The sequence below is a fragment of the Dicentrarchus labrax genome, unplaced genomic scaffold (assembly GCF_905237075.1).
Source record: "Dicentrarchus labrax unplaced genomic scaffold, dlabrax2021, whole genome shotgun sequence".
Lineage (NCBI taxonomy): Eukaryota > Metazoa > Chordata > Actinopteri > Moronidae > Dicentrarchus > Dicentrarchus labrax.
The window spans coordinates 13,156,931-13,167,345 of NW_026136706.1; the positions used below are offsets into that span (position 1 = coordinate 13,156,931).

The 10,415-nt window shown below is 38.6% G+C and overlaps 2 protein-coding genes across 2 annotated transcripts in view; both read left to right on the forward strand.

Annotated features, from left to right (window-relative positions):
* The first annotated feature begins 462 nt into the window (after window positions 1-462).
* Window positions 463-8,977, forward strand: snx4 (sorting nexin 4). The gene is made up of 14 exons (XM_051404212.1): window positions 463-623; window positions 1,392-1,516; window positions 2,210-2,351; window positions 2,595-2,744; window positions 3,180-3,227; window positions 3,417-3,472; window positions 3,681-3,753; window positions 4,129-4,190; window positions 4,659-4,724; window positions 4,909-4,998; window positions 5,744-5,843; window positions 6,138-6,283; window positions 6,739-6,853; window positions 7,048-8,977. Exons 1-14 carry the CDS (start codon window positions 531-533, stop codon window positions 7,093-7,095), a joined length of 1,314 nt encoding a protein of 437 aa, XP_051260172.1. The 5' UTR covers window positions 463-530; the 3' UTR covers window positions 7,096-8,977.
* Window positions 8,978-10,413: 1,436 nt separating this feature from the next.
* Window positions 10,414-10,415, forward strand: part of si:ch211-39i22.1 (proteoglycan 4) — a 19,959-nt gene continuing 19,957 nt past the window's right edge. The window contains exon 1 of the mRNA XM_051403086.1: window positions 10,414-10,415. This exon is cut by the window's right edge and continues 302 nt beyond it. The gene's annotated coding sequence lies outside the window, so the exon portion shown is untranslated.

The window sequence follows — 10,415 nt, forward strand, 5'->3', positions numbered from 1 at the left end:
TAGTTCAGCACAACTGCATGGAAACTTTCAGAAACCATCAACTGAACGCCTTCAAACGTGCACCAGTTTGAACCATCATCATTTCCACTATGCATTTTGTAATACCTGCACATTAACAGAAGGGATTTTCGATTTAGTTGTGCTGAATAGAAAATTGTCCACTGGAGCCATTCCGGTACAAATTAAAGGTCTTATTACTTGCACTCAGTTTATTTCACCTCTAACTGCATTTTTACATTACATCACAACATTAGACTGATCCCAGATGATTCTGATTGTATGTCATTTTTACTCATTTAAACTTCATCATTTTATTTTCTTTCATTTTATACGTTATTATTTATTTTAATTCGCCAAGTCTTTTACGATCTAACGAACACTGCTCATTTAACGCCATTAATTTAGTTAGTATAAACAATTAAAACTGGTCACAGACCCCTGGCCTCAGACTGGAACGCGCATGCGCAAAGCAGAGGGAACTAGCACTCTGCCAGCTCAGCTGACAACCGGAGCAGCTCGGCGGCCAGAGGATGATGGCAGACTCTGCAAGTACCGAAGAAGTAGCTGTGATCGGTAACACCGATATCACTTCAGCGGAATCCGAAAACAACATCATAAACACGGTTGTACTCTTTGTTTTTGTCTATGACAAACATTTCTGGGGTTTAAAAAGCTGATGGCACAAAACTTTCCCCAACAGGCCTAATGTATCAGTGAACAGTTCATGTTAGCGAGGTTTGTGTCATAATATATCATGGAGCTTCTTAAAAAGAAAAAGGCTGTAGCATTTGTTTGGGGAGGGGAAATGTTAACCTAGCTGGCTTCAAAGCTAAATGTAACTATTTACAAAGTTAGCTAACGAGTTGATTTTGCTAAAAGGGGCTTTGAAGCTACTTTGTAAACTTTTCTCCTGACGTTAGCTTGCTAGCTAGCAAGTCTAAACACTAAGCCTAAAGTTTTATTTCGCAGGTTTAAAACACAAGTCCTCGTTGTGTCCTTAATTACAGTGGTTTCTTGTGTGAATGGGGTACATTTCCGTATACACAAGCAACGAGTAGTTATTTAGTAGTTCTTTGGTGGTACAGTAATAATGTTACTATCTTGTCTTGTGACCTGCACACTCCTGTCATTACCCTGTGTGAAGAAGCCCAGTGTTACTGTATCCTCAGTGTAAAATGAGCCGCCTGTCCCTCTGTGTACATCTGGTTTCATGCTTGTCTGTCTGTTTACAATAGAATCGATTACTATGATACAACTTGAGTGGAAGATCGACTCTCTTGTTGCCTTAATCTCTAAGAACCACACTCTTACCCTGCACCTCCATCTTATATTTGTCTCATAGCTTTTGTGTTTTACCTGTCAATAATTGTGTTTATGTTTTGTCTGTGTAGATGGTGGAGAGGGGGACAGCTCTGTTGAGAAAAATGGAGATAAATGTGGCAGAGGCAGAGAAGAGAACAGGGAAGAACACCGTTAACATGCAGGAAACCTATACTGTCTACCTCATAGAAACCCGGTAGGTTGTATAAATATATATATATATATATTTATATGTACAGCATATGCAAACATTAATATGGTGGTGCCGAGGAAAAACAGCAGTGACAAGAAGGATACATTTGCTTTCTTGTGCACAACTTTATTTCACTGTGTCCTTATGAAGCCATATACTTCCTTGAAAGGATGAAACAGGACCGTGAAGCTCTGTGTATCTTATTTGATTGGATTTTAATGCTAGATATTATCCTTTTTGACATGACAACATTGTTATACCTTGACCAAATATGATAATTGCAGCTGTAATTTTGATGTTATAGTGTTTGTCCATAATTTAAAGTTCTGTAACGGTTCACAGCGCAAAACCTTTCTCAGTGGGTAGAATAAAGACTTGTACACTTATTAAGGTTGCTTATTTAATCCGGTTAAGCGGAACAAGATCAAGGAGGAGAAAAGCTGGCACTGATTGCCTAACTACCTTGTTAGACCTTGTTACTGTTACTGTGAGTTGTGTCCATAGGTGCTGAATCTTTTTAAAAAGATAGTCACAATGCCTCTGACAAGATTATTTTCCTCCTTCCCATTCTCAGAAAAGGCAGTTGGCAAAGTCAAAGTGACTCATTTTGTGCCACGTTGAACAACAGTAGCTTCAGTGTCTTTACACTTCTGTGATGAATAAAAATACTCTTTATTCCAATTTGTCTGTCTGCAGGCCAGCTGAATCTGTCCCAGAGGGGGGTACGCCTGCCACGCCCGACACTTTGTGGAGACGCTACAGCGAGTTTGAGCTGCTCAGAATGTACCTCCTGGTCACCTACCCTTACATCATCGTTCCTCCACTACCAGAGAAAAGGGTGAGTGACACATACGTGGAAGGAGAAATATAATGAACAAAATAATATGAATTGCATGTGATTAATTTGTTTGGTATAACTAAACCCTGTGATTGATGACTTCACACTCATCTGTTGTTGGTTAATGACGTTTAATCAGTCTGACTTAGTTTGCTCTCAGTTTCTTCCTGGTAGGAGATATACTCCCCTTGTCTTTTTGTCACTTTTATCTGTTTTACTGCTTGAATTGTGCCTTTTTTGTAGGCAGAGTTTGTGTGGCACAAGCTGTCAGCCGATAACCTCGACCCAGACTTTGTTGAGCGACGGAGAGTCGGCCTGGAAAACTTCTTGCTGCGTGTTGCATCACATCCTGTCCTTTCCAATGACAAAATCTTCTTCCTCTTTCTGACGGAGGTTAGCGCTCGAACTTGTTCTACTTAATGTCCCATTGAAGTCTCCTGCTGTACATATGCTGGCATGCACACCCTCACACATTCACAGTCTGACAGGGATCTCAAACTGACAACACTATTATAGCACTAGCTGCGCTTGTGGTAAGATACAGAAAAAGATTAAGAAAGGAGATAAGGCAGACCATTCAGAAGGCATATCACGCTGTAGTGGCAAAAAATAGAGGCTGAACCGGTTTGTGGTGGGAGGCCTCTGCGATGACACCATCAATCATAATTATTTCCATTCTTGCAGAGTCTTGCCATTTGATGCACCTTTTCAACTGAATTTCTGGATTTGTAGCAGCGTGTCTTATTGTAGTGCAATTGTATGCTGGAAAGCCCCATTGTTATAGAGTATACTTCATAATCCTGTCTGTCATGTGTCATCTGTCCTCAGGAGAAGGGATGGAGGGAAGAGGTTTTGGACACAGGCTTCCAAGACAAGGTATGCAGTTAGTACTTGACACTTTGCAAGTTGCATAGTACATTGACAAGTAAAAGCAATTCAGCAAGAGGAGACAGCTGAGTCACTTTACTGAGAATTTAGTTGTTAACTAACGTCTACCTCTTCATAGCTTCTCCTCTATGCAAAATAAGTCTCCCTTAACGTGTTTGTAATTCTGTTCCCTACCAGGTGGACTCCAGACTAAAGTCTCTGAGTGCCATGTTCAGAGTCAAGAACCCTGACAAGTAGGTGTATAACAGACAGGTGGCTTTGTCCCAAAATAAAGTTTACTTTTACTTTAAGAGTTTTGTACGAGTGGACTGGATTAAACATGATGATCACAGTGACCAAAAGGTAGTGAAGAGGTATCAGTATTAGACACAAACTGAAATACAATTGCTTCGATTAATTTAAACAATGTTGGAGTTATAATCCATTTCTTGTGTTCTTCAGGCGATTCACAGCACTGAAACAGTACAGTGATGAACTGAACACTGTCATCTCTCAGTTACTCAGGGTGCGGGCGGTGAGTTTTGGCACGTGCGGGCACACACACACACGCCTATATTTAAATTTCTGCCTAGGTTCTGGCCAGTGGTTTACATGTTTTGCATACTGCATTGTATAACGTGGTTGTCCATATTTCACTGAAATTCAGTCTGCTAACTCCTGAGAAAATGGCTAGATTCTTTTTGACTTTCTTCATCAATTACTTCTGCTCTCTGCCATTTTGTCCTGGGCAAATAGTGCAAAGTCAGCTTGTGCGAGCACTTCCTACATTTATTTATGAACCAGTACTGGTCTGGATTCACTTTTCTGGCTTTTTTATTTATTTATATATAGCAACGTATTATTTAAATTATGTAACTGTTCATGGCTGATTTCATTGTCTTTATTCTAGAGAGTAGCAGACAGGCTGTATGGCGTTTACAAGGTCCACGGTAACTACGGCAGAGTTTTTAGGTGAGAAACATACATAAAAACATGTAACTGCATTTTCACATGAATAAAATAATTGTTTTTCCCCAAAAGAGGGCCCTAGATTTAAACAAAATAAGTTGCAATTAAATGTCATTTGGTTTATCCAGCTACCTTTGATCTACACAGTTGCTTATAGAACATGTAAGCTGTGTCATATTGTAAATCTCGCAAAAATCTTACATTTTATGGCATAAGGAAATAGAGGTACACTTATTTTACATGTAGTATACATACTGATGCATTCAGTATTAGAGGGAGCTATTGGCTAATTCCTTTATTCATGGAAAGACTATATTCTTCCCTCACCATTCTCTTAATAAGATAAATTGTGTGCTTGAGATGCTTAGCTAATAAACACTGACGATCAGACATTTTTGAATACATTTATGTGCAAATGGCGACACACAAAGCACCATGTTTGATTGACACATTTGATTGTTGTGTCTCCAGTGAGTGGAGCGCTATAGAAAAAGAGATGGGAGATGGACTACAGAGTGCTGGCCACCACATGGACACGTAAGTAGTAGATTAAAGATGCTCTCCAACTAGTATACCCTCTCATATACTCAGAGTTTAGCTTATACTTAAATGTATTTACTAAAGCAGTAATGGACCAGTCTTTAAACTACTAACTTAGACACATTCTCACACATGAGGCATTTTTTTTTTTTTTTCTTATGAATGCTACTTATGTGCACAGGTATGCTGCATCAATAGATGACATTCTTGAGGAGGAGGAGCACTATGCTGACCAGCTGAAAGAATACCTGTTCTACACTGACGCTGTCAGGTAAGTGTTTTTATGTGTTTTAAAAATGGGGAAGCACATACCTTTATCGGGCCTAACAAGAAACTGTCACGCAGTATTAGTGAATTTGGCTGATGGTCCTATCAGGATTGACAGGCCAATAGAATTGACATTAAGGCATCATACAGTATAAATATATGAATCCTGCTGGAGTGTGTTTGATTAGCTGACTAATTTCCAAGTAGAGATATCAAACATTTGGCAGTTGCTGCTTTTCAGTTGCTGCTTTTCAGTTGCTGCTTTTCACACAAAACAAGACATTTGATGGTGTCGCGTTGTATCTTGGAATTTGAATTTTTCACTGTTTTCTTATGCCGCCCTACATATGCATATAGTATATATTCCCCCTCCTGGTTCAGGGCATTGGTCATTGTTGACATTAAATTTTTCAAAGCTGCACTCCCTTGTTCTCTCATGTTTGTCTTTATCCTCATTCAAAACGACATGCAACAGCACCAATGCAAATGCTTATTTGCTTATTAAACCACCGTCTTTGAGCAGAGCACATAATGCAGACCTGTAGTTGTTAACCAACACTTATGTTTGGGCTCCTCGACTGGATGGAAATCAGTTATGTCTTACTTTATTATTAGCAGTAGTTGAAGCATAATGTCTGTTTGTTGTAATAACACTATCAGGGTGCAAAAAAAACGTATTAGAATTACAATTTTTTATATTTTTTAAATACAATTTTAAAACAATTGTCCATCTGTGTTTGTGAATTAAGGTCAGTATGCAGGAAACATGAGTTGATCCAGTATGAGTTGGAGATGGCAGTTCAGGACCTCGCCCATAAGAAGCAACAGAAAGAAGAGCTGGCGACTGGGGTAACACACTAGGACTCACACACTAGTTATCTCACTATATCTCACTTTCTCCTACACATCCTGGGCAAATACACAAGTGCTATACACACACTCTCGCTATGCCAAGTTAGTTGTTGAAATTGTCGAGCTCAATAAATTAATCAGCAGAATTAGGTGTTTAAAAACATTTTAGTGGTCCAATTCGATGAAAACATCAGTTAATTTGTGTGTGTTTGTGTGAATGTGTGTGTGTCTGTGTGAATGTGTGTGCGTCTGTGTGAATGTGTGTGCGTCTGTGTGAATGTGTGTGTGCAGACGGTGCGCGTCTTTTCACTGAAGGGGATGACCAGTAAACTGTTCGGCCAAGAGAGTCAGGAGCAGAGGGAGAGCCGGTTGGCAGCCTTGGATCAGAGTATCCAGGAGGGAGAGGAAACCGTCATGGAGAAGAACACGGAGTGCAAGTAAGCTATAAAACACCAATAAATCAATCTTTAATTTGGATGATGACTGATTTATAGTTTTAACCCATGGAATATGTATCACCACCACAACTTTGGAACTGAAGTGGTCGCTGCTGTTGAGAAATGATTATCAATAACAAGACAACAGATACCTGATTAGTTTTTCCAAAAGTGGTGGATGGAGTTACACAGTCAAATTCAGGCACTGCGTACGATTTAAAAAGGTGTCAGTAATATTATTTATAGTCATTTTGAAAAGAAAAGCCACCTGCATCAATAAAGAAAAGCAGGAAGTAGCATAGTCAATACATAAAAACATAAACCAGGAGCGAGCCAAATACCACATTGTTTGTTCAGTTTCTTCTTCCTCTACAGTGCACGTTCTTCCCCCTTCACGCCTACTCTTCCTCATAAACTGAAAATAGCATGTTTTTTGTTTGTGATTGTGTCTTCAGAGAGTTTGTGCGAACAGCCTGGGAAGACATTGAACGTTTTAAGGAGCAGAAGGACAAAGATTTGCGTGAAGCACTAATCAGCTACGCCATTATGCAGATCAGCATGTGTAAGAAGGTATGGGGTTCTTGTGTCTTCTCTTTCTTCCCAGTTTGAGTTTGTTCTTGCATACTTGCCTACTTAAAAAAAATAAAAAGCCAGATAATTTGTGATTGATTGTTCAGCAGCTCCATTATTCAAAAACGACAACAAAAAGAAAAGTCTTGTTTTTGTTGTCTTTGTTTTAAAATCGCTTCTATTCTCTGTCTCAGGGAATCCAGGTGTGGTCCAACGCTAAGGAGTGTTTCAACAAAATGTGAGCCACTTTCCAGCCAATCGTTCTCTTGCACCGAAACAATAGTTAATCACATTGTTCAGAGTGAGACCATCAGCCAATCATTCAACTGCAGTTTTACACAGACGGCCATGGGAGCCCAAATACTGCCTTCACATTGTTTGTGACGCTGAATTTAAGAATGATTCTGTCTCCTTTTCTCTCTCGGTCTCTCACACACATTTATTTAAAAAAGTAATTAATTAGATCCATGCCTTTTTAAATCAAAGTGTCTTAACCGTACTATTCTCTTGGCACTCTGCTGACTTTCATACTGCAGATGATCCATGTTTTCAATATTTTTTCCTGAATTGGTTGCACAGCTGACAGCATGTCCAAGAGGAAAATCCTGAACTAATAATGCATGATAGTTGCGCGGTGGGAAGAGCTGTGCAGTGTATTTCAGTCGTTATGCTTTTCTTGACTCATCTCACACCTTGAAAATGAGCAGAATTTAGTCATGAGAAGCTGTGCATTTCAATCAGTGGTTCATTTGACTCTTTTTAGAGTTACTTGTCTCAGAGAAATTGAAACAAACAGTGTTTTGTGCTTTTCCATGTGTTGTTTTCGAGAGTCTACTTACATATAGGGATATCACTTAAAATACAGTTCTCTGATGATAAAGAGGCAATGAATGGAGGAAAAAAAACTACACTTGTCACAAATAGCACCAGTGACCACCTTGGTTGGTCTTATTTGACACTTCTAAACACAATTAATTGGCACTCCTCTAAAGAATTGAACTTGTACTTTGATAATTGGCCTTTCTCTTAAGCTAAAGTCTGCAAAATTTCAAATTGTCTCAATGCAAGAGCATCCTGGCCTTCCAGTTGTGCATTGTAATCAAAAGAGAAAAACTAGGGAATTGGAGAATTCAATCAATTAACTAAATTAGCTGAAATTCTTGTGATCAGTCAGAAAGAAATTGGACTGTAAGGTAAAGGGAAGATGAACCACACTTTAGGAAACCACTACACATTCACATTTTCTTTTCTACTTTTTCATATATTTCATACACTTCATGCTGAAGTCAGTCTATGCTGTTATTGATCAGCTGACCAAAGTGCTTACGACCAAGTACTTGTATTGTACAGATCACATGGGTAGCACCAGTGAGGGGTGGACGAGCTCGGGGTAGTTTTGTTAATTGATATAGATTTTTTTCATTTGTGCCAAATGCAAAGAGCCATGAGTAAGATACAGTTTGTTACAGTAGAGCCTTTTTAATTCTTAAACTCTTCAGTGGAAGCTCTTTGGAGGACTGCAACATGGTGCCCCCACAAGCTACCTGATCTACCAAGTACAAACACAAGTGTTGTTAAAGGAAACACATGCAGATCAACAGGCTACATGGCTTTGGTACAATATTTAAGTACAACAGAGGAGGGACAACAAACTTGTTTGACCCTCTCTGCCCGCCGTCAATGTGCCTCACCACTTTTCTGATATTGAGTCACTGCACTAAATAATCGACCAGAGTTCAGAGAATTCCTCAGGTCAATGTTTACGAAAAATACTGACCAAATAATGACAACCCTTAATTGCATGTTTGATCCTCGAAATCCTCATTACTTTAAGCTTACACAATGCATGTTATACTGTTCCTTCCTTTATAATATCCATCTGAGGAGGACAAATTGGTACAAAATGGATATGGATATATATATATATATAAAAGTTGTGCAGAGATTATTTTTCATCAGCATATGCTATCTTTTCAGAATAAACACGATCAGTTTACTGGAATAATCCCAAATTGAGGCTTTATGTATATTTTTTTTATGATAAATGTGTTCAATGGGAAATTGTTTTTATGTTTATGTAATCATTGTGCTATGACACTAATAAACACATTTCTTTTTTTTAAACGGTTTTCATTGTATTTTTATAACAAATGATTTAGTCAAAGATGATGCAGAAAACCAGGACAATATGTGACATGGCGCTGGTGTCCCACCATGTTTACAGACTGCTGAGCCAAGATGTTTGATGACTTTTGGGGTTAAAATATAACAGAAACTGGCTTTTAATGAGCACATTCTAAAGGTCAGACTGTTGGGATTAATCTGTGTCAAAGCAACACAGCCACCCCTATGTAAGGCTCCTCTGTTTTTCCACCTGTGGAACACCTGACACCTGCACTGATGGTGTATGAAAATCAGATGGGCGTGACCGTATGTGTTTGCATTGGTGATGGTGTCTAGAGATTTTTGTTTTCTTTTAACAGTAAAAATATCAAGTTGCTTCTTTAGTTAATACATGCATCAACTGTTTAATATCTAGGATTTTCTTAAGCCACTTGCATATTATGAAAAATGTTTAAGTGTTTTTTTAAATAAAAAAATAATGTAAGATGATATTAGGGGGGAAATTGGTCTTTGTATGTATGATGTTGGCTAAGGTGTTTTATTTTCAGTCAAAAAAATCATCAATTAAAAAAATATGTATTAATACTGGCAATTGAACGTCTCATTCAGAAAAGATTGATTCAAATTATCTATGAAATTAAAAATGAATGGCGCCACCTGCCGGTCAATACCAGTAAAAAAACGATTCAATTTGGCACAGAAGCGTCTTAAAAAAGTGGTAAGAAATAGGAGAGGAAAACTAAATGCTCGCTTTTCAGATCCACCTACTGGTTGGTTTGCATGAGGTCATGTGTGGTTTTCTCAAATGGAAACCTAACATTAATTCAACATTAAAAACAGACCAAAGCCTTAAATTTTCCCAATCCAGTAATTCAGTGTACCCTTCATAAACCTGATATTTTAATAAATCCAAGTAAATCATAGGCTTATTAGGCCGTAGGAAAGTACTATAGACGACCTAAATCATAGTGAATTTATGACTTTATATGGAAATGTTTTATAGGCCGAGGGGAAAATCATGTTTTAAATGTGCCATTAACCAAAGGATGGATGCATCTTGCCAGTGCTGTCTGGAGCAGTGATTAAAATGAAAGGGACACCATTCCCTCCGGCTTAGTGCAATTACAAGTTAAAGCCCCTTAAAAGGTAGACACACGCATTCTCTATTGTTTCATCCTGTTGTAAGGAAACAGCCACTGTTGCTCAGTAACTGAAAGGACGTCGACTTGAATGAAAGAATATGTATCATAATGAGTTCCTGGATCGTCGCACTATGATAAAGGCGAGTACCGATCCAAAGTGTTGATAACAGTCAGAATCGGAATGGTAATGAGAAAAACACTACTGATTAGAGGGAATGCCTTCACAGCTCAGTGTACGGCCCTACTGCCGATTTTGGAAAAGAGACCCGCCCACCTTAATAAAGACTGGACCTTCT

What these genes read in the sequence shown, in the direction of transcription:
- snx4 (XM_051404212.1), top strand. Translation starts at nt 531, where the DNA reads ATGATGGCAGACTCTGCAAGTACCGAAGAAGTAGCTGTGATCGGTAAC. An exon ending in AGAGTCAAGAACCCTGACAA is followed by an intron (nt 3,473 to 3,680) that starts GTAGGTGTATAA and finishes TGTGTTCTTCAG; the next exon opens with GCGATTCACAGCACTGAAAC. An exon ending in AAGAAGAGCTGGCGACTGGG is followed by an intron (nt 5,844 to 6,137) that starts GTAACACACTAG and finishes GTGTGTGTGCAG; the next exon opens with ACGGTGCGCGTCTTTTCACT.